Source organism: Acinonyx jubatus, chromosome D3, assembly GCF_027475565.1.
Source record: "Acinonyx jubatus isolate Ajub_Pintada_27869175 chromosome D3, VMU_Ajub_asm_v1.0, whole genome shotgun sequence".
Classification (NCBI taxonomy): Eukaryota; Metazoa; Chordata; class Mammalia; order Carnivora; family Felidae; genus Acinonyx; species Acinonyx jubatus.
The window spans coordinates 19,221,373-19,245,765 of record NC_069392.1 but is presented as its reverse complement, the minus strand read 5'-3'; the positions used below and the strand labels follow the sequence as shown (position 1 = coordinate 19,245,765).

General features: G+C 39.5%; 1 protein-coding gene across 4 annotated transcripts in view; it reads left to right on the top strand.

The window, feature by feature from the left end:
* Positions 1-24,393, top strand: part of SPECC1L (sperm antigen with calponin homology and coiled-coil domains 1 like) — a 139,348-nt gene that overhangs the window by 22,490 nt on the left and 92,465 nt on the right. For all 4 annotated transcript variants that reach the window (XM_027044117.2, XM_053206216.1, XM_053206217.1 and 1 more), the window contains one exon: positions 10,107-10,296. In XM_027044117.2, coding sequence (XP_026899918.1) covers positions 10,144-10,296 — 153 coding nt within the window. In that variant the 5' untranslated portion in view covers positions 10,107-10,143. The remainder of the gene's footprint in view (positions 1-10,106; positions 10,297-24,393) is intronic.

The following is a 24,393-nucleotide window of genomic DNA, read 5'->3' as shown; positions in this document are numbered from 1 at the left end:
GGGATCACTGGTTGTTTTAAAGGAGCACAGTAGATTTAAAAATATCAATTAAATAATAATTAAATTTAAATAGTTTTAAATAGCAATACATTTTTGCATAACAGGAAAAAAAAAGGTTCTAATTGGAGGTGAATAGTAGGAGTTCAAAGGAAAAATTAGTGACAGTATCAAGATCAAGGTGTGACTGTAAGAGGTAGTTAGGGGATGACCCTGTAGGTGCCATCAAGGGTTCCTTTCCCTCACTGTGCCAGGGCTGAAGGTGCTTCTCAGTGAGGGATGGGCCTCAGCTCTCTGGTAGTTACCAAGACAGTCTGTGTTCTCCAGCAGGGTGGATCTTTCTTGATGTAATATCATGACAGTTAAGATAAATTTTCAAGGTTCTTTTGGCATTATTTCTGAAACTTGATTGGTGTGCTCTTCATAGGTGGGTGGTTGGGGAGGGTGGAGTTTTTTTTTTTTTTTAATGTTCATTTATTTTAAGAAGGGTGGAGGGGCAGAGAACTAAAGAGAGAGAGAGAAAAAGAGAGACTCTTAAGCAGGCTCCACACTTAGCATGGATCCTGATGGGGCTCAATCTCATGACCTGAGCAAAATCAAGAGTTGGATGCTTAACTGACTGAGCCACCCAGGTGCCCTGGGAGGATGGGGTTTCTGAATCCCTGAGATTAAGTGCCATCCCTGACCTTGGGATTGTTGCACTGTTTTTCTGACCTTCGAGTGCTGGCAAAGTAAATTCTCCTGGAATAAATATGTCAGGATTTTTGTTCTTTTCCTTCATCTATACATGTTATTTTGTAGAAGAACTCCATAGTTAGGTTTTATCAGCTCCTCTTCTAGAAGAGGAAACAGTGGCACCCATCTCTCCTGATTTTAGTTCACTATTCTGCTACTGTTTTGAGACCCGGAGGGATCTTTGTCATTACCCTGTCTTATGTAACATTGTCATCAGTACTGTGAATTTTACTAAGTTAGAAGTTTTTTGGAGTTGGAAGGTACCTTTGAGATCCTAGAATCCAGCCTCCTTGTATTGTAGATAAGGATCCTGAGTGGTCGTGTGACTTAGGTTGAAGAAAGCACTTGTTGGAGGGAGAGTTGTGAGTTTCAAGTCAGAGTCAGAATTTTAAGATATCCGGGGCGCCTGGGTGGCTCAGTCGGTTAAGAGTCCGACTTCGGCTCAGGTCATGATCTCGCGGTTTGTGAGTTCGAGCCCCCCGTCGGGCTCTGTGCTGACAGCTCGGAGCCTGGAGCCTGCTTCAGATTCTGTGTCTCCCTCTCTCTCTGGCCCTTCTTCTCTCGAGCTCTGCCTCTTTCTCTCTCTCCCAAAAATAAATAAATGTTAAAAAAAAAAAAAAAAAGAATTTTAAGATACCCTGTTCAGCCTTGAGCTGAATCGGACCAAATGAAAATTTTTCAGAATATAAATTACACAGCTATGAAAAGGAGAAAAGTGAGGTGTTTATACTTTCTTCAACATTTCCGTGTGTTTGAAATTTTTCATAATGAAATGTTGGGGGGAGGGCAAAAAAGAAAAACAGTTTAGTGTCTGTATGTGTGAAAAAGAAATGTGAGTATTAATTAGGTAGCCATGAACTCAGTATGTGCCTCTGGTAGCTCCTAGAAAAGCAGGTTTTTTTCCTGTAAGTTAAGAGGATCTCTGTTTGCCAGACCAGATCTGTGTAATCTGTGCCCAGTTCCGAGGGGCCCATGTACCACGTTGCGGACAGACACAGATGGTGCCGAATCTGAAGGAGTGGCTGAAAATTCATGGGAGTGATGTGGGAGAAAGGCAGGCATAGAGAAGTGCTGTGGTGGTCTTCAGATCCTGGGAGAGCTGTGGGGTGACAGTGTATTTTTGTTTTGAGTAGAGAGCTTGGAGCCAGGTCAGAGGAAGGGAGTTAGAGATGCTGATCAGGTTTTCTCTTGCCTAAGCCCTGCCATGGTGTTATGCCCCTCAGTCCCTCCTCCACAACAGTGCCAGGTTTGTCTTTAGGAAATAACAAATCTGACTTAGGGTTGCACTGACAATCTATTTGCGGTTTGCCCTCCTGTGTCAGATGAAGGCCAGGGTTTGGTCCACTGGGCCCTTCCCCACCAGTCCTCATTTTGATATTTTGGTATTCTAGCCACACCCAGTTCTTAAGAGTCCTTCAAGTGAGCCCAAGCTTTCTCACACCTCTGGGAAGTGTGTGCCTCACACTGGTTCCCCAGAGGCAGAACCAAGGACTGCCTTGTATATATACTTACCTTGTTTTTTTGGTAAAATTTATGAAGGATGGGGTCTTCACTATTTATGTATCTTGTTTCTTCCACTAAACTGTGAGCTCCTTGAAAGTGGGTATTTTTGTCTTAATTATCTTTATGTGTCCATTTATTTATGCCTTGTCTGACTAGTGTCCTAGAGAATTGGCATTTCCCATGGCACAAAGTAAGTATTCACTGAATGTTGAGTAAACAATGACTTGCTTCATAACTTTTAGTAGTCAGTCTCCTCCAACAGTAGATGCTTGTACCTAGAAGATTTTTTGTCAGTGATGCTTCATGCAGGATTTCCTATAAATGGTCTCCAAGATATTTTTCCATTTTTAGGAGTCTGTGGTTTGATTTTTTTTTTTTTTAAGTAATCTCTGTACCCAAATTGGGGCTCGAACTCACGACCCTGAGACCGAGAGTCAAATGCTCCACTGACTGAGCCAGACAGGTGCCCCTGTGGTTTGATTTTTAAGTAGTATTTTATCTACCATATCTGGCAGGTAAGAGATGGTGCTTTATTTGTTTTCCTCAGTAGGTTTTAATTATGTGATCTTGTAGATGTAAAGGAAGCTCAAGCTTCCTGTATGGCTGTGCGTGTGTAATTAGCTTTAGGCAGGGCTCCTGGAGCTGTAAATCCTGTTCTGGGGAGCCCATACTTGGGCTAGGACATCCTGGTGAGAGTTCTGGCCACCCAGATTGCAGCCCTCTAAATGCAGGGTTATTTCTGAAAAAATGAGGGCAGCTGTGTCTCTGTCCATGCCTAACAAATAATTATTTTAAATGAAAAAAGAGCAGCTAAGAATTTTACTTTTATAGCTGTAACTTAATATATACTGATTTAGAACTGGTGGTACATTTTCTGCTCTAAAAAATCTATAGATTTTATATTAAATAACATGACAGTACCTTCAAAATGAAAAAAAAATGTGGTCAGGAATACCAACACTGACCCATAGGACAAGTAGATAAATTTAGAAGGCGCAGATTGAGCAGTGTAGTTTTAGTGTTGTAACATTTTGTTCATATCTTATGAAATATTTGTTCAGATCAAAACTGCACATTCCTGGAGTGCCTGGGTGGTTCAGTCGGTTAAGCGTCCAACTTCGGCTCAGGTCATGATCTCTCAGTTCATGGGTTCGAGCCCTGGGTCTGTGCTCACAGCTCAGAGCCTAGAGCCTGTTTAGGATTCTGTGTCTCCCTCTCTCTCTGCCGCACCCCACTTTGCACTCTGTCTTTGTCTCTCAAAAATGAATAAATGTTAAAAAAAAAAAAAAAAACACCACACATTCCTGATGAGGTTTTTGGGTATGGTTGCACTGGGGACCATATGGGGTGGTGGGCAGGGTGTGGGGTTTGGATTCAGACTACCACCACTTAAGAATAGTTGACCCAGGGAGAGTTACACTCTCTGAGCCTCTGTCAAGGCCTGTGTGGGCTCTTTTGAAGATTCAGTGAACTGTACTGGGTACCGCACAGCTGGGACATGATGCCTGCCCCTTTGCGGGGAGGGGAGTGGCGGAAGGGCACGACTCAAGGCCTTCAGTGCCTTTCCCTATTTTGGGAGCAGTGCGTCAATTTTGATGTTTTTAAGAAATATTGTTTGAGAAAGATATCTAACATACTTCATGGATTTATTGTAGTTTGAGATTATTCTTAGTATATATAGAGAGACAGGATCCATACTGTTACTACCGTGAGGAGGGCTGCTTTTTAGTCCCCCTGAACCTTGACTTCTCTGGATGAGAGGTGGGTGCTGACATGATGGCCCTGAACAGAACTGGGGAAGGGACAGTAGTTATACTTACATACACCACACCACCCCTTTTTTAAACTTCCAGGCACTTGAAGTGCTGTGAACTGTGCTGGTCCTTTCCCTCCATTCTGTAATCTCTCCTATGCTCAGGGGACTCCAGAGGCTCTCTAGGGAGGGTAGTGATTCCCCCTTCTTAACCAGGTAGAGGCCAAGGTCTACTGATGAATTATAATCTGTTTTTGAAGACTTTTGTCCTTAGATAGGGTTTGTTTTAGAAAATCATGGAAGCTTTTTTGGTTGTCTCAATGGTTGGTGGTTGCTGTTGAAATTTAGTAGGTAGGGGCCATGGAATTCTAGACTCAATGAAGTGTGCATTCCATAGAACCAAACTTTTCCCGTGATCTGCCACAACTTTGGAATATCTTGCTGAATAATTTACATAGATAGAAAAAAAATGCTTATGACTGAGCCTAGAATCTAATTCCATTTTACACAAAGAAGGCATTTTTTAAGTGTAGTTTTGGAACTACACTTCCTGGAATTTTCCAGGAATGCAGTTACTGTAGACATTGAGGAGAAATTGTTTTGTTCTCAGCTTTACCAAGTTTATTATTCAGGGTTCTCCAGAGGAACAGAACCAGTAAGATCTACACACACACACACACACACACACACACACACACACACACACACACAGATTTTCTTTTTAAGTTTTTTTTTTAATGTTTTATTGATTTTTGAGAGAGAGAGGCAGTTTGAGAGGGGGACAGAGGATTGGAAGCCTGCTCTGCGCTAATAGCAGCGAGCCTGATGTGGGACTCAAACACATAAACCGTGAGATCATGACATGGCCTGAGCTGAAGTCGGATGCTCAACCAACTGAGCCACCCCAGGTGCTCCCCCAAAATAGATTTATTACAAGGAGTTGGCTCACATGATCATGGAGCTGAGAAGTATCAGGATCTGCAGTCAGCAAGCTGGAGACCCAGGAGAGCCAACAGTGTAAGTTCTGGTCCAAGTCTGAAGGCCTGAGAACCAAGAGAGCTGATGGTGTAAATTCTAGTCTGAAAGTTGGTGGGCTTGAGAGCCAAGAAGATCCAGTTTTTCAAGTTGGAGTCCAAAGACAGGAAAAGACCAACATCCCAACTCAAGGAGTCAGGAAACTAAATTTAAATGTTAATCTCTTTCAGAAACATCCTTACACCCAGGATAATTTGACCAAAAGTTTATGCACTCTGTGGTGTAGTCAGTTGGCATATAAAATTGACTATCACGCTAAATGTGGTTCATCCTCTTAGAAAATCACTTTATTATTATTATCATTATTTTAATGTTTGTTTATTAGAGAAAGAGAGGCAGAACACAAGTGGGGGAGGGGAGAGAGAGAGGGAGACACAGAATCAGAAGTAGGCTCCAGGCTCTGAGCTGTCAGCACAGATGCAGGACTCAAACCTATGAACCCTGAGATCATGACCTGAGCCGAAGTCAGATACTCAACCGATTAAGCCACCCAGGTGCCCTGAAAATCATATTATTGATAGTATGCATGATAGATGGCATGGTATCTCAGTTGTAGTACCACCACAGGCCCAAGTCAAGACTATTTGCAGTTGTCAGATTCAGTGATAACTTAGAGGTGTGGATTTCTGACTGTTTTGTTCCTAGCATAGTATTGCTTGAACATTCACATATTGAAATTCACATTTATTTTATTACAGAATACTTCTATTTTTTATTTTTATAAAAGTTTTAGGAGCGTCTGGGTGGCTCAGTTGGTTAAGCGTCCGACTTCGGCTCAGGTCATGATCTCACAGTTGGTGGGTTCGAGCCCCGTGTCAGGCTCTGTGCTGATAGCTCAGAGCCTGGAGCCTGCTTCAGATTCTGTCTCCCTCTCTCTCCGCCCCTCCCCCACTCATGCTTGCTCTCTCTCTCTCTCACACACACACACACACACACAAATAAATAATAAAACATTTTTTAAAAAGTTGTAGTTGCCACATATATCTTTAGAAAGCATCTGTATGTATATAATAAATAGGTTAGCTTTGGATTTCACTCAGTAGTAGAGGGTATTTACATATTTATTATAGAAAGAGAGCTTTGGGTCCAATGTGGGTGAGAACCACTGGTCTAAGTTCTCCTAAGATCTCAAGCTGCCAGGCGCCTGGACCAGTTATGTATCTCAGCATCTTTTAAAGCTTTTGGCTGTGCTGCTTGCCTCATCTCAGATGTTTGCAAGACTGTAGTCCTTTTCTTTATCTTATTGGGTATTTTACAGTATTGGGATTTACTTTCTAGAAGTCCTTGTTTGATTTTTATTAGGTTTTTAATTTTTTTTAAGATTTTATTTTTAAGTAATCTCTATACCCAATGTGGGACTCAAACTCAGAACCCTAACATCAAGAGTCTCATGCTCTTCTCTGAGCTAGCCAGGAGCCCCAGGGTTTGTTTTGTTTTTGTAACAGCTTTATTGAGATATAATTCATATTTCCGTACAATTCCCCCATTTAAAAACTGAATGTCTAGAATGTTTCGTCCCCCAAAATAAGCCTTGTGTCCATTAGCAGTCAGTATCCATTTCCGCTACCCTAGCCTCTGATGACCTCTTATCTACTTTCTGTCTCTATGAATTTGCCTATTCTGGACAGTTTGTATAAATGGAATCATATATACGTGATTCTTTGTGTCTGGTTTCTTTCACCTGGTATAATGATTTCAGGGTTCATCCATGTTATACTTTCTGTTGGTAGTTCATTTTTTTTTTTAAGTTTTATTTATTTATTTTTGAGAGAGAGAGGGAAAGGGAGAATGAGTGGAGGAGGCGCAGAGAGAGAAAATCCCAAGCAGGCTCTGCTAATAACATGGAGCCTGATGCAGGGCTCGAACCCAGGAACCATGACGACATGACCTGAGCTGAAACCAATAGTCAAATGCTCAGCTGCCTGAGCCACCCAGGTACCCTGGTAGTGGTAGTTCATTTCTTTTTTATGCCGAAATAATACTCCATTTAATAGGTATGCCATATTTGCTTTATCTTTCACCAATTGATAGACATTTGGAATTGAAACAAAAAGTTATTTTGTATGTAGAAAGCATGTAAATAGAACTAAGTGATAGTAATATGTATCCAGTAACAAATACATGCTGATAATGAAAAGTAATCTAAATGCTCTTATTATAGTTTAATTTGGGAGAATTTTTTGAGGTTGTTTGGGTTGTTTCCAGTTTGTGGCTATTATGAATAATCTTTCTATGGACATTTGTACGTAAGTTTGTGTGTGGACAAGTGTTTTTATTTCTCTTGGGTATAAACCCAGGAATAGAATTGCTGGATTGTATGGTAACTCTGTGTTTAACCATTTGAAATGGAACTGCTAGACTCTTTTCCAAAGCAGCTGCATCATTTTATGCTGCATGTGAAGGTTTTAATTACTGCACATTCTTTCCAACATTTGTTACCATCTATCTTTTTGATTATAGCCATCCTAGTGGGTCAAAAGTGGTAATTCATTAGGTTTTAGGTGATAGCAGCAGGAAAGGGACAGTCTGTTACATTGTCCATTTTGGTAGCTACCACGTACCTTTAAGTTTAAATTGGTTAAAATCAAACTTAAAATTAAGTTCCTCAGTCACACTAGCCACATTTCAAGTGCTCAGTAGCCACAAGTGGCCAGTGGTTACTATGTTGGACAGCACAAATACACATAGAACATTTTCATCATTGCAGTAGGTTCTGTTGGGTGCTGCCTGTCTAGGAAAAGTTAATTTGGCAGGAGTTGGACAAGTAGGCAGAGAATGGCAGAGGGTCTGAGTGGTGTAGAAAAGGGGTGCAGGCATGGAATTTGGAGAAGAAAAGAACAAAACTCCAGGGAGCCGTATGCAAGATATGAGACTTAGAAAAGAGCAGGTAAGGGGCGCATGGGTGGCTCAGTCGGTTAAGTGTCTGGCTCCTAGTTTTGGCTCTGGTCAGGATCTCCTGGCTTTGTGGGTTTGAGCCCTGCATTGGGCCCTGTGCTGGCAGCGTGGAGCCTTCTTAGGATTCTCTCTGTCCCTCTCCCTCTGCCCCCACCCCACTCATGCTGTCTCTGTCTCTCTACCCCCCACCCCAAAACAAAAACAACAACAACAAAAAAACAAAAAAAAAAACCCAAACAGGTAAACAAGGGAAAGTGAAAAGTTGAAGGAAAGCCTCTTGGGGACTTGATTGTTTTCCACAGTACTTTGAGTTAGTGATGGACCCAGTGTCATTCCTTGCTGGTTGGCAGGGGGAAGCTACTTGAATCTGTCTTGGTCAGTTTCAGTACACCTCTGGGAAGGTGTAGGAAATAGATGGTGGAGCTGAACTGTAGGGAGTACTTCCACTGGGCAGATTACTCAAATGGAATAGAAAGTAGAAAGCTAAACCGTTAAGAAAAAAAGGTGGATAATTTGATCATTACTGTATACAATATTTTCTATAAGGAATAACCAGGAAGTTGGAGGAAGGGTAGGCAGCAGAGTCTCTGAGGTGTCGCTGTGTTTTGGTTGCTGTTAATAACAGTGCCTTTTTCTCAAAGGCCTTATCATGTTGAGGGTGGAGCAGAGCCCCCTTCACCCTGTCTCACTGCTCCTGCCACCAAACCAGTTGGTACGGTTTGTATTATGTCAAGGCAAGATAAATCTGGAGTGTTCGAGCTCAGTCTAGGTAAAGTATTCATTAAGGCTATTGGAAAGAGCCTTTTCTTTTCCAAAGGTTCTTCTGTAAGTTTATTTTTATTAGGGTGTAGAAATCTTCATAGAATAGAATAGCCTCTTTTTGTGCTGATTATAGTGTCTCAGAGTCACCATACACAAACTTTCTTACATTCAAGTAGGCTTTCATTTTGTGAATTGTATTGCTCTACCCAGCCTGGTCCATGGCATCTTTCCAAACATGCTTTACTGTAGGGATTGCTTTTCTAGCTTAGTTAATAAAAATATATTTAAAGGTTTATCTGGGTACAGTTTTGTGTGCTGCCAGTGTTATTCTAAGTCCTCTAAGCTGTGAAATCAGGTATGAGCCACTTAGGTGGTAGACTTGCCACATTCCTTACAGGTAATATAGATGCCCTTGTTTTCTGAACCAAAAAATTGAGATTTATATTCTTTTTTTTCCCAAAGGTTTTTTTTTTTTTAAGTTTATTTATTTATTTTGAGAGAGAGTGCACAAGTGGGAGAGGGACAGAGAGCGAGAGAGAATCCCAAGCAGGCACTGCACTGTCAGTGAAGAGGGCTCAAACTTACAAACCATGAGATTGTGACCTGATGCTTAACCACTTGAGACACTCAGGTGCCTCAAGGTTTATGTTACGATAAAGAATTTTTTAAATGTTTATTTATTTTTGAGAGAGAGAGAGAGAGTGCACACAAGTGGGGGAGGGGCAAAGAGAGAGAGAGGGAGACAGTATCCAAAGCAGACTCCAGGCTCTAAGCTATCAGCACAGAGCCTGACACAGGGCCCAAACCCATGAACCTCGAGATCATGACCTGAGCTGAAGTCAGATGCTTAACTGACTGAGCCACCCAGGTACCCCCTGTACTCCCCCCGCCAATAAAGAATTTTGATGCTACCTCTGGATAAAAGAGAGAAGCTGAGAAATATATTTAGATACTGAATGTTGGAGTTTCTGGGAAGTTCTCCTGGCTTCTATGAGGCTATCACAGCAAGTATTTGAAATTAAGACTATGCTGGATAATTTGGAAAATACGATCACCCTCAAATACATGTAAAATGGCTAATTCTCAAATGGCAGGTTGATTATTGCTTCATTAAATGCCAAAGATAATGTATGCTGTGTTGTATTTAGCCAGTTCCATTAGAGATCTAGGATATTCTTTTTAATGACTGAACTGAAATGCACAAAATAGTTTCAAGCTAGTAATATTCAAGGAGGAAGCCTTAAACATGGGGTGCATTCTGATTAAGTCTAAGACCTTTTCAGCTTTTTCTTTTCTGCATCAACATGGAGCTTTCAAACAGTTTTATCTTTTTATTTATTTATTTATAATAAAATTTTTCAGAAACAAATTTCTACAGAGTTTTCTTCCAGTTGTGTTCTCAGTATAATGCCATTTCTTTTCACAGATTTGCTTGTAAATGCATCACAAAGAGGCAGCCCAGAATGAAGAAGACAAGCAGGAGTGTCGGCTCAGTGCCTAAAGTGTCTGGGATAAGCAAAACACAAACAGTAGAAAAAACTAAACCTGAAAACAGCTCTTCAGCATCTACAGGAGGCAAACTCGTAAAACCTGGAACAACAGCATCATTGTCAAAGGTATTAAAATGTGGCAGTGTTTGAATATGTGATGGATTTTAGGAGGAGTGAATCTTAAAATGTTTGATTTATTAAATAAACATTATTTAGGGTTTGCCTTCTGCGAACCTCTGGGAACACACAGCCTTTGAAGAGTTCACAGTGTGGTATACTTGGTGTGTTTGGTCTGACTTTATGAATGAAACCAAATAGTAGGCTTATTGTGAAACAAATCACTGAGCACTTGCCTTGTGCAAGGCTCTTGTGCTGGTGTGAGCTGGAGGTAGAGTCTGCCTTCAAGGAGCTTGTGGTGTAACAGGTGGAGGTTGTCATATACAAACATAACTAAAATTCACGCAAAAAATTCAGATACCCGGGAGAGCAGGAAAGTGGTGTAAGCATTTCAGGAAAACATTGTTTCCAGCCCAAGAAGGTTTTATGAAAAGAGCATGTGTGCCAGGTCTTAAAGGATGACCAGCAATAACATTCCTGGAACCCCTAGATAGGATTTTTTATTTCCAGTCTTACTCCCTTGCACACCGTAAACTGTTACTCTTTTTCTGACAGCTAATCCTGTATTAATCCCGTTAAAATTGGGTAATATTTATTTAGTTAGAGCATAACTCGTTTTTCTTACATTCTTTTTGAGGCTGGTTTAGTTCTTGTTGGTACAGGATAGTGGCTATGGGCTTCGATAGCAGACGGACCCAGGCTTTGTATGCATGTGCTTCACAGTGTCATCATAGTCAGGATGAAAGAAGGAAAGTATGGAAGTGGTTAGCACAGAATCTGGCACATGGCAAGTGCTTTGTAATGACAGGTAGTAGCATTTTTATTGATTACCTCTAGAAATTTTTACCAGCTCAGGACTGATTCCTGAAAATAATAGTCTTCTTTGGGTGTTCTCAGTGTCTGGGTTGATTTGGACCATCCAAGGGACAAGATGACTCCAGACCATTTTTCTGCTGGTCAAATCTTAGATCCACTGCAGAGATCCACACAGTCTTCTAGTCTTTCTTCGTGCAGAATCTACTTATTTGTTCTTTGCTTGTTTGTCCTGGGAATTTTGTGTTTTGAGTAGAAACTTTGACTCTATGGAGAAAACCTGGAGAGGGTTTCTGCTAGTCTGATAGGGAGAAACCAAGCACTGCTTGAAACATGATCTGTTTAAAAGCCTTTTGTCCAGGCAGGGCTTTGATAGATTGTGGCTTAATTATTTTAAGAAGCATCTCATGGGAACAGCAGATGAGGGAATTCCTTATATGTATTGAAAGATCTAGCTGGGAATGCTGGTTTTTCTATTCCAGGGTTGTCAAAACTAAACCCAGACGTACTCCACCTGCCCCCAGATTTCTTCCTTGCTACAGCTTTGATGAGCTGCTGGGTGTCATCCTATGGCTACCAGGAATAGACCTTTGCCCTACTTCCGTTAGTCTGAATCAGCATCCTGAATTGCTTCCTTGGTGGCAGTGCTGTCACTCTTTTGTGTAAGATAGCTGGCGTTTTCTGACCTAACAGGTTACTTAGTTGCTAGGGTTGTCTTCAGAGCAGAGTGTCTTTGTGACTGGGTGACCTGTTATTTACGTGACTGGAAGAACAGGTTGAAACATTGGCATTGGATATGTTCTGCTTTCCTTCTGTTACCTCCCCATCAGTGGCAAACAGAGTTTTTGAAGGTTCACTATGGAGTGTGCCCTGAGGAGGCATGTCAGATCTTCTGAGGTCTGTATCTGGAGTTGATGGTAGTTTGGTTTTGAACAGTGAGTACTTTTTTATTGTAAAGCAAAAACAACTGTATTCCTGCTCTGTGCCAGCACATGCCAGCTGTCCATAGCTGTGGCTCTCCTTTGTTGGCTCTTTTAAGTAGGGGGTGTGTGGAGTGGGAAGGGTCTCAGAAGAGGTGAAACTGTTTGGGAACACTTTATCCAGACTGAAGCAATTGCTTTTACTTAAGAAAGGAGAAGAAAAATGTCACTGAATAGAAATTGAAGAAGACACAGAAGGAAAGAAAGAAATAGTGAAAATGAACAGAAAAATTGAAAATTTCAGATCAAAAGGGTTTGGAGACCCCACAAAATTAAGTGTTATTTTATTTTCCTAATTTTTCATACTTCACTGTGCGTCTCTACTGGCATTTGGACACTTCCCACAACTTGAATTCCTGTAACTGGGTTGGAGCATTGATGATTAACCAGATGAATGAAGCTGTTGGCTTTTGATCATGTAGACACCATGTACACATACTCACCCACTCATGTGGGCACCCACATATGTGTCTCTGTCACTGCACAGTGTTCAACACTTTTCTTATAGTGGCAGGGCATGGGGACGTTTCTTTACCTCTCATTTCAAATATTCTTTGGGGCTAGATTTAGTTAAGGTGGAGGAGAAAGGACCTTTTTTGACCAGAGCACCTCCCTGCTGATTGGAACTTTTGTAAATATAAAATACAACACTACTGCTGTTCCTAGGTTTTAAAATTAATTAATTATTATTATTATTTTTTGAGAGACAGAGAGTGCATGGGGGAGGGGCAGAGAGAGACGAAGAGACAGAATCTGAAGCAGGCTCCAGGCTCTGAGCTATCAGCACAGAGCCTGACGCAGGGCTGGAACTCATGAACCTATGAGATCATGACCTACGCCAAAATCAGATGCTTAACCGACTGAGCCACCCACTGTTCTAGTTTTGAGAAAATTATTCCCATTCTTGTGAGTAGCTATGACGTCTGGTTTGGAGCCTTTGTATGACTAATTCTTTGTCACAGTGAGCGGAGAGGATGATTTGGTCTCCTATGTGCCTGCACTTTCCAGGTTTCACACACTGCTCAGGTGTTCATGGTTAATCCTTGTAGTAGAAGTAATATACTTTTTTATTGTCCCAAGAATACATTTTTCTAAAGGTTAATAGATAAGTAGTAAATTGTAGTTACTTCAGTTAGAATCTGTCTAAATAATTGATGACTGTGATGATTATGATTATTTGTGATCATATACCTTTTCAGTATAAAAATTAGTTAACCGTGTGATTGAACAATCCACCTCTGAAACTTGAAAGGCAAAATTTAAAAACTAAACTTAAATTTTGAGTTGGTGATGCAGACCATGAAACGTGGACTTTACCTTGAGAAGCATGTATACATTAGTTGTATTGTTTCATTATTTGTATCTGGAAGGGTTTTTTTTAAACATTCTTTATAAAAAAATTTTTCATTGGTGCACCTGAGTGGCTCAGTCGGTTAAGCATCCAACTTCAGCTCAGTTCATGATCTCACAGTTTGTGAGTTCGAGCCCCACATCAGGCTCTGTGCTGACAGCTCAGAGCCTGGAGCCTGCTTTGGATTCTGTGTTTCCCCCTCTCTCTGCCCCTCCCTGGCTCATGCTTTGTCTCTCTCTGTCTCTCAAAAATAAATAAATGTTAAAAAAAATGAAAATTTTTTTTATTCTTTTTTTTTTTTTTTTTTATTAAGTAAACTCTATACCCAACATGAGGCTTGAATTTATGACCCTGAGATCAAGAGTTGGATGTTCTACCAATTGAACCAGCCAGGTGCGCCTATATCTAGAAGTTTTTTACCAAATGATATTTTTGTATCTGTTATTAAAAAGTAGGCTAAAAATCTCTTCCCTCCATCAATTTTATTTTTTGGCCTGTTGTTAATGGTGGGGGAGGGTAGAGTTTACATGCGGAAATGCACATGCATTTGCAGAATTGTGTTAACAAAAATTGAAATAGGGAAAAATATCAGCCTGCAGTAGCTTCATGTAAAAGGAAGTTGGTGAGTACAGAGTTGTTTTTTGTTTTTAATTTTTTAAGTTTCTTTTCTTTCTTTATTTTTTTAGTAATCTCTACACCCAGCATGGGGCTCAAGCTCACAACCCCACCTGAGATCAAGTGTTGCATGCTCTTCTGACTGAGCCAGCCAGGCATCCCTGTTTTTAGTTTTTTGATGAAGTATACACCCAGAACACAAAAGCACTTGTGTTCAGTGTAGTGAATCACCACAAAGCGAATATACTTTGCAGCCACCACTAGGTCAAGGAACAGAGCACACTTATATCACAGTGGCTCCCCACATGTCCCCTCTTAATTTCTGCCCTTTCTAGAAGTAACTACCATCCTAATGTCTAGCTCCAGAGGTTAATTTTGCTAATGTTTTTTAAGATTTTTATTTTTAAGTAATCTCTACACCCAACATGGGGCTCGAATTTAGAACCCTGAGATCAAGAGTTGCATGCTCTACCAACTATGCCAACCAGGTGTCCGAATTTTGCTAATTTTTTATCTTTACATAGGTATAATTGTACACTCTGTTCTTTTCTATGTCTGTATGATTTCCTTAACTCAGTGTTACCATCACTTTGCTTATCCATATTGTTATCTTATAACAGCAGTTCCGTCTTCATTGCGGATTACTAATCCATGGAATGACTGTGTTACTCATCTGTTCTGTTGTTGATGGACATCTGGAGTTTCCCTTTTGTGGCTACTAAGGACAGTATTGTTAGGAACATTTAAAAAAAATTTTTTTTAATGTTTATTTTTTTTTGAGCAAGAGGGACAGAGTGTGAGCGGGGGGAGGGCAAAGAGAGAGAGAGACACAGAATCCAAAGCAGGCTCCAGGCTCTGAGCTGTCAGCACAGAGCCTGATTCGGGGCCCAAACTCATGAACCGTGAGATCATCACTTGAGCCGAAGTCAGACACCTAATTGAGCCACCCAGGTGCCCCAGGAACATTCTTATTCATGTCTTTTAGTCCACATGTACAGCCATTTCTGTTGGCTCTGTAACTAGGAGTGAAACTATGAGGTCATAGGGTGCATAGTGTTCAGCTTTCTTGGATATAGGGCCAGATCATTTCCCATTTTACACTGCTGGTGGCTCCACATTCTCACCTGCACTTAAGTCACTCTCCATTTTAACCATTCAGGTGTATGTAGAGGGATTCCGAAGTGGCTTCAGTTTGCATTTGCATTATTATCAGTGGGATTAAGCACATTTTTGTATCTTACTTTTATGTGTTTAGTGGACAGTTAGATATCTTATTTGTGAAGTGCTTCTTAAAATCACTTGCCCGTTTTTTTTTACTATGTTATCTCTCTTTTTTAACTCTTTTTTTTTTTGTAGTAAAACACATTTACCGTCTTAACCATTTTTAAGTGTACGGTTCAGTACTATTAAGTACATTCACATTGAGCAACTGTTCCCACCATCCATCTCCAGAACTTTTTCATCTTGCAAAACTGAAACTCTGTCTCCATTAATCAACAACTCCCCAGCCTCTGGCAACTCCCCAGCCTCTGGCAACTACCTTCTGTCTCTTTGAATCCGACTGTGTAAGTACTTCGTATGAGTGGAATCATATTTGTCTTTTTGCCACTGGCTGATTTCACTTAGCATAATGTTCTCAGAGTTCATGCACATGGTAGCATGTATCAGAATTTCCTTTTTAAAGGTTTAATAGTATTCTACTGTATGTATATACCACATTTTGTTTATCCATTCTCCAATCAATGGACACTTTGGTTGTTTCTGTGTGGACTTTTGGCTGTTGTAAATAATAGCTGTGAAATTGTGTGAGAAAATATCTCTTAGAGGCCCTGCTTTCAGTTTTTTGGGGATATATTCAGAAGTGGAATTTCTGGGTCATATGATAATTCTATTTTTAATTTTTTGAGGAGCCTCCATACTGTTTTCCACAGCAGCTCTACCATTTTACATTCCCAACAAGGAATTCTCTTCCCAACAAGTGTTTTAATTTTCCCATGTCCTCACCACACTTTTTTTTTCTTTAATAGTAACCACTGAAATGGGTATGAAGTGGTGTAGTGTGTCTTTTTTGTACTGATTTATAGTTCTGTGGCTATTCTAGATGTGAGTCCTTTGTCATTTATATGTCTTGCACATATGTCCTCCCACTCTGTGCCTTTTCTTTCTCTTTCTTTAATGCTATCTTTTGATAAATGGAAGTTCTTAATTTTAATATAGTCCAGTTTGTTAATTTTTTCTTTATAGTTAGGGATGTGTGGTGTGTATGTGTGTATGTTTATGGAATGTTTCGTCATCCCAAGGTCAGGAAGAGAGTCTCCTGTATTTTTTCAAGAGTGTTATTATTATTATTATTATTATTATTTTTAATTTATTTTGAGAGGGAGAGAGACTATGCACATGTGTGCACAGGAGCAGGAGAGGGGTAGAGAGAGAGGGAAAGAGAGAATCCCAAGTAGGCTCTGCGCCTTCAGCACAGAGCCCTATGTGGGACTTGAACTCACAAACTGTGGGATTGTGACCTGAGCCAAAATTGAGAGTCAGATGCTTAACTACTGAGCCACCCAGGCACCCCCCTGCATGTTAACCTCTTATCATGGCTGGTCATTTTCCCTTTACACGTGTACTACATACATATATAATTTTTTCTTGAACTTGAAAGTGTAAATTGTAGAGATAATGCTTCTTTACTGCTGGATATTTCAGTGTGCATTTCCCAAAAAACAAGGATATTCTCTCTTGTAACCAGAGTATATTTACTAGATCTGGAAGTGAACATTGATAAAATGCTAGTATCTCATCTATAGACTTTAATTAAATTTCACCAATTGTGCCAATGTCCATTTTAGCAAAAAAGACGAACATTTTTTTCTGGTCCAGCTTTCAGTCTAGGACAGTGAATTACAGTTAGTTGTCATGCTCTCCAAATTCTTCTTAAATCTAGAATAGTTCCTCAGTTTTTGTCTTTTGTGACCTTGACATTGCAGAAGAATGTAGGCCAGTTTATTTGGTACACTATGTTCCAAATTTAGGTTTCTCATGTCTCTTTGTGATTAGGTTGAGGATATGTACTTTTGGCAGAAGTCCTACAGAAGCCACATGTCCTTGGCATAGCATTTCCAGAAGTACATGCTGTCAATCTGTTCCATTCCTGGTGATATTAACTTAATTTGATTAGGGTGGTGTCTGGTTTTTTCCACTATCAGGTTACCATGTTTCCTTTTGTTAATTAATAAAGTATCTTATCAAAAACACTTGGGAGATTTTATAAATATCCTCTTTGTCATCAAACTTTCACACCCTAACTAGCAATTTTTGGTAATTCTTTCCAGAATCTGTTATTAGTATGATTTTTGCCAAGTGGTAGTTTTTTAATTCCATCATTCTTTCTACATTTAGTAGTTGCATATTAGTGTGGAATAATGGACTGTTTATTCAGTGGGCTGTCAATGGTTTGCATGATTTATTTTGATGCTCAGATTGTCCCCTTCAAGCTGGCTCCTATGTTCTTTTGACATGTTCCTGTTCTTTTTTGAACAGCCTCTTAATTTCTGACGTAAGTTTTCTTTTTTTTTTTCTTCAATATATGAAGTTTATTGTCAGATTGGTTTCCATACAACACCCAGTGCTCATTCCAAAAGGTGCCCTCCTCAATACCCATCACCCACCCTCGCCTCCTTCCCACCCCCCATTAACCCTCAGTTTGTTCTCAGTTTTTAAGAGTCTCTTATGCTTTGGCTCTCTTCCACTCTAACCCCCTTGTTTTTTTTTCCTTCCCCTCCCCCATGGGTTTCTGTTAAGTTCCTCAGGATCCACATAAGAGTGAAACCATATGGTATCTGTCTTTCTCTGTATGGCTTATTTCACTTAGCATCACACTCTCCAGTTCCATCCATGTTGCTACAAAGGGCCATATTTCATTCTTTCTCATTGCCACGTAGTACTCCATTGTGTATATAAACCACAATTTCTTTATCCATTCATCAGCTGATGGACATTTAGGCTCTTTCCATAATTTGGCTATTGTTGAGAATGCTGCTATAAACATTGGGGTACAAGTGCCCCTATGCATCAGCACTCCTGTATCCCTTGGGTAAATTCCTAGCAGTGCTATTGCTGGGTCATAGGGTAGGTCTATTTTTAATTTTTTGAGGAACCTCCACATTGTTTTCCAGAGTGGCTGCACCAATTTGCATTCCCACCAACAGTGCAAGAGGGTTCCCGTTTCTCCACCTCCTCGCCAGCATCTATAGTCTCCTGATTTGTTCATTTTGGCCACTCTGACTGGCGTGAGGTGATATCTGAGTGTGGTTTTGATTTGTATTTCCCTGATGAGGAACAACGTTGAGCATCTTTTCATGTGCCTGTTTGCCATCCGGATGTCTTCTTTAGAGAAGTGTCTATTCATGTTTTCTGCCCATTTCTTCACTGGGTTATTTGTTTTTCGGGTGTGGAGTTTGGTGAGATCTTTATAGATTTTGGATACTAGCCCTTTGTCTGATATGTCATTTGCAAATATCTTTTCCCATTCCGTTGGTTGCCTTTTGGTTTTGTTGATTGTTTCCTTTGCTGTGCAGAAGCTTTTTATCGTCATAAGGTCCCAGTCGTTCATTTTTGCTTTTAATTCCCTTGCCTTTGGGGATGTGTCAAGTAAGAAATTGCTACGGCTGAGGTCAGAGAGGTCTTTTCCTGCTTTCTCTCTAGGGTTTTGATGGTTTCCTGTCTCACATTCAGGTCCTTTATCCATTTTGAGTTTATTATTGTGAATGGTGTGAGAAAGTGGTCTAGTTTCAACCTTCTGCATGTTGCTGTCCAGTTCTCCCAGCACCATTTGTTAAAGAGACTGTCTTTTTTCCATTGGATATTCTTTCCTGCTTTGTCAAAGATTAGTTGGCCTTACGTTTGTGGGTCAAGTTCTGGGGTTTCTATTCTATTCCATTGGTCTATGTGTCTGTTTTTGTGCCAATACCATGCTGTCTTGATGATTACAGCTTTGTAGTAGAGGCTAAAGTCTGGGATTGTGATGCTTCCTGTTTTGGTCTTCTTCTTCAAAATTACTTTGGCTATTCGGGGCCTTTTGTGGTTCCATATGAATTTTAGGATTGCTTGTTCTAGTTTCGAGAAGAATGCTGGTGCAATTTTGATTCGGATTGCATTGAATGTGTAGATAGCTTTGGGTAGTATTGACATTTTGACAATATTTATTCTTCCAATCCATGAGCACGGAATGTTTTTCCATTTCTTTATATCTTCTTCAATTTCCTTCATAAGCTTTCTATAGTTTTCAGCATACAGATCTTTTACATCTTTGGTTAGATTTATTCCTGGGTATTTTATGCTTCTTGGTGCAGTTGTGAATGGGATCAGTTTCTTTATTTGTCTTTCTGTTGCTTCATTATTAGTGTATAAGAATGCAACTGATTTCTGTACATTGATTTTGTATCCTGCAACTTTGCTAAATTCATGTATCAGTTCTAGCAGACTTCTGGTGGAGTCTATCGGATTTTCCATGTATAATATCATGTCATCTGCAGAAAGTGAAAGCTTAACTTCATCTTTGCCAATTTTGATGCCTTTGATTTCCTTTTGTTGTCTGATTGTTGATGCTAGAACTTCCAACACTATGTTAAACAACAGCGGTGAGAGTGGACATCCCTGACATGATAAGTTTTCTATTTCTCCAGCCCCAGCCCTATAGTCAGTCAGCCTTTTCTCCAAAGAGAACTTGTTCCTTTTAGTAGAGGATGGAACTTAAAGCCTTTGGAAACGAGGTGTGCTCTTGCTTTTGAGTGTATGGTTTTTAAGCCTGCTTAGTAGACAAGAAAGGAAACATACACACACACACACATCTGTATCAATTTTCATATCTGTTTATCTCCATATATTGAAAACCTATGAGGGGCACCTGGATGGCTCAGTTGGGTGGCCAAATTCATCTCAGGTCATGATCTCGTGGTCCGTGGGTTTCAGTCCCGAGTCAGGTAATGTGCTGACAACTCAGAGCCTGGAGCCTACTTCTGCTTCTGTGTCTCCCTCTCTGCCCCTCCCCTGCTCTCTCTCTCTCTTTTTTTTTTCTCTCTCTCTCTCAAAAATAAACATTAAAAAAAAAAAAAAAAGCCTATGAGTTCACACTGTTATTTCCAAATCCAATTGACATACATACAGTGTTTAGAGTAGCCTTTTCACTTTATGTAATCATAATCCCAATCTCTTGACAGTGAGAGACCTGGTTTTGATTATCTATATTTACTTATTTTCTAAATCCTAGAATATACAGCCAATAGTTAGAGAATTGCTCCCCCGTGCCACTGCCAAAAACAAATCTACTAGCTAGAGTTCAAAATGTATACTTTTTAGTGGTTAGCTTGAGAGTTTGAGGATTTATGGTCAAAATACTGTTTTCAGAAGATATTTGGATTCTTCCCCTGCCCCCTACCCCGTGTGACTATGTCATTTATTTGAAATGCAGTTTAGTCTATTTGTTCCTATTGTGTTCCATTTTAGGGGAAACCTTAAACCCTTGTTTATTTAATTTTAATTTACTGCCAGCATGTGAAACACTACCACAGTTCAGTTCTACATGTCAGAACTAGGACAAGATGTGAAAAGTGTCCCTCTCCTCCCTGATTCCTTCTTACTCTGTCCCCACCTGTCCTTAGGAGGTTAAGAGTCTGGTTGGGTTTTTGTTTTTATCCTTCCTGTGTTCCTTTTGCACAAATGATCAGATACATGTATATTTATTTTTTTATTTCCCCTTTGTTACCCAAAAGTTGCCATAATTAGATCTACTTCTGCCCATTTTCTTTTTTTCACCTAATGTATTCTAGAAATCTCTTTATACCAATTTATGGCAGCCTTTCTCATTCTGTTTAATGTGTCTTTGTATGGATATACTATAGTTTTTTCAGCTAGTGTCCTATGTATGGACATTCAAAGTGTTTCCAGTATTTTGCAGTTAAAAACAGTGCTGCATTGACTAACCTTATGTGTATGTATTTTTGTATTATTGGAGGTATGTCTTCAGGTGAAATTCCTAGAGGTGGGATTGCTGGGCACAAGGTAAATGCATATGTAGTTCTGTTAGACATTGCTGGGTTCCTTTCATAAGGCCACATCCAGCTGTGTTCTCACCAGCAACCTATGAGTGTGCCTGTTTCCCCACATCCTTCCCAAAGGAACGTGGCATAACTCTTCATTTTTGCCAGTCTCTTAGGTGAGATGTGGTGTCTTAATGTTGTTTAATTTACATTTCTCCTATTGTGAGTTAGACTGGTTATATCTTTTGTATTGTGTATGTATTCATTATATGTGATAGTTCATTTTGGTTACCTTTCCATGTGTCTTTTACCCCTTTATTGCTAAGAGTTCTTTTTGTATTAAGGATATTAGCTGTTTATTTGTGAGGTATTGCAGATATACTCTCCCCGTTTCTCATTTTTTAAAATTTTGCTTACGATGATATTTGTGTATCATGCACAGGATTAAATTTTTTTTAAGATTTTAATTTTTATAGACTTAGGTTTATCAATTCTTTGTTTTATCATTCAGGATTTTGAATCATAGAAAACCTTGGGACTTATTTTTGATATGGTGTGAAATAGGGCTTACTCATTTTTGTAGGGGTTTTTTGTGTGTGTGAATATACTATTAACCCAGTACTATTTATTGAAAAACCCATTTTTTTTCCTGTACTCTTTCTTTGGTCATAAAACAGGTATCTATATAAGCAGTTTCTTTTGGGATTCTTTTGTGTTCCACTGGTTTATTCATGTGCCATTACTCTACTATCATAGTTAATGTGATAACTGCAGAATTTTTGACTTGGTTCTCTGAGGTATGTTGAAATCCGCCATTAACCAAAGACAAATAGTAAACAGAAGTGTGTTGATTAAGCCACTTTTCACATGACTGTGTAGGGTTGTCTTCAGATGTAATTTTTATGAAAGAAAACATATTTAACTTATGGAGAAAGAAAAAAATACCTCAAAGATAATTTAACTTTTATTAACAATATAAAAGGTGATTTGAAAACATAAGAGTGTGTTGAGTTTATATACTGACTAATGGATGAGGGGCAAATTGACAGGAAGGAAGTAGAACTTAATTTGCAGATTTTTTTTGTATCATAGTTGATGATCAATTTCATAAACAGGAACTAGTCTTAAAGAATATGAGCAATCCTTTATGATTAATGCAATATCCTCCTTCCTTCTTACATAACCAGATTTTTCATAATGTGACAACTCTAAATTACCAAAGCTTAATTAGCTTAATTCATTTAAATTAAAACATTAATCCTTTTCTACCTCTTTTTTAGTGAGACTGACCTACCTAATGGTATTATATTGTAACTTTTATAATTGAATGATGAGAACAGAATCTACTCCACTAACATTTAGAACAGGAAGAGACTTTAGAGATTAATAATTTATGAGCCATTTTGATTTATTGAAATGAATTTATTATGATTATCTAAGAGTAAGCTTGGCTCCAGATAGACAATAATATTAAATCGGTCGGTTAACTTGTGCTTTCACCTTCATGGGACAAAACTTTTGGTTCTTTTATTAAAAAGTAGTTTTTCATACGTGCTGGTGAGGATGTGGAGAAACGGGAACCCTCTTGCACTGTTGGTGGGAATGCAAATTGGTGCAGCCTCTCTAGAAAACAATGTGGAGGTTCCTCAAAAAATTAAAAATAGAACTACCCTATGACCCAGCAATAGCACTACTAGGAATTTACCCAAGGGATACAGGAGTGCTGATGCATAGGGGCACACGTACCCCAATGTTTATAGCAGTGCTTTCAACAATAGCCAGATTATGGAAAGAGCCTAAATGTCCACCAACTGATGAATGGATAAAGAAGATGTGGTTTATATACACAATGGAATGCTACTTGGCAATGAGAAAGAATGAAATCTGGCCACTTGTAGCAACGTGGATGGAACTGGAAGGTATTGTGCTAAGTGAAGTAAGCCAGTCAGAGAAAGATATCATATGTTTTCACTCGTATGTGGATCTTGAGAAACTTAACAGAAGACCATGGGGGAAGGGGAGGGGAAAAAATTACTTATGAACAGAGAGGGAAGGAGGCAAACCACAAGAGACTCTTAAATACAGAGAACAAACTGAGGGTGGATGTGGGGGGTGGGTGAGAGGAGAAAATGGGTGATGGGCACTGAAGAGGGCACTTGATGGGATGAGCACTGTGTGTTGTATGTAAGCTGATTTGACAATAAATTATATTTAAAAAAAGGTAGTTTTTCTTTTTTCACAGATTTTTAACTCCTCTATGTTCTTTCTAGAAATAAAATTTTTTTCATTCTTTTTTTTAAGTAATAATTTTATACCCAATTTCATTATCCAGAGTGCTTATTTTGTTTTTTTTAATTGAAGTATAGTTTATGTCTGTTTTCTTTTTACTTTATTTTATTTTATTTTTAGTTTTATTTTTTAAAATTTACATCCAAATTAGTTAGCATATAGTGCAGCAATGATTTCAGGAGTATATTCTTTAATGCCCCTTACCCATTTAGCCCATCCCCCCTCCCACAATCCCTCCAGTAACCCTCTGTTGTTCTCCATATTTAAGAGTCCTTTATGTTTTGTTCCCCTCCCTGTTTCTATATTATTTTTATTTCCCTTCCCTTATGTTCATTTGTTTTGTCTCTTAAAGTCCTCATATGAGTGAAGTCATACGATATTTGTCTTTCTGACTAATTTCGCTTAGCGTAATACCCTCTAGTTCCATCCACATAGTTGCAATTGGCAAGATTTCATTCTTTTTGATTGCCGACTAATACTCCATTGTATATATATACACCACATCTTCTTTAAAAAAATTTTTTTTTAATGTTTATTTATTTTTGAGAGAGACAGAGACAGAATGTGAGTGGGTTAGGAGCAGAGAGAGAGGGAGACACAGAAGCAGAAGCAGGCTCCAGGCTCTGAGCACAGAGCCCAACGCGGGGCTCGAACTCACAAGCTGTGAGATCATGACCTGAGCCGAAGTCAGACACTCAACCGACTGAGCCACCCAGGTGCCCCTATACCACATTTTCTTTATTCATCCATCGATGGACATTTGGGCCCTTTCCATACTTTGGCTATTGTTGATAGTGCTGCTGTAAACATTGGGGTGCATATGTCCCTTCAAAACAGCATACCTGTGTCCCTTGGATACTTAGTAGTGCAATTGCTGGGTCATAGGGTAGTTCTATTTTTAATTTTTTGAGGAACCTCCATACTGTTTTCCAGAGTGGCTGCACCAGCTTGCATTCCCACCAACAATGCAAAAGAGATCTTCTTTCTCTGCATCCTCGCCAACATCTGTTGTTGCCTGAGTTGT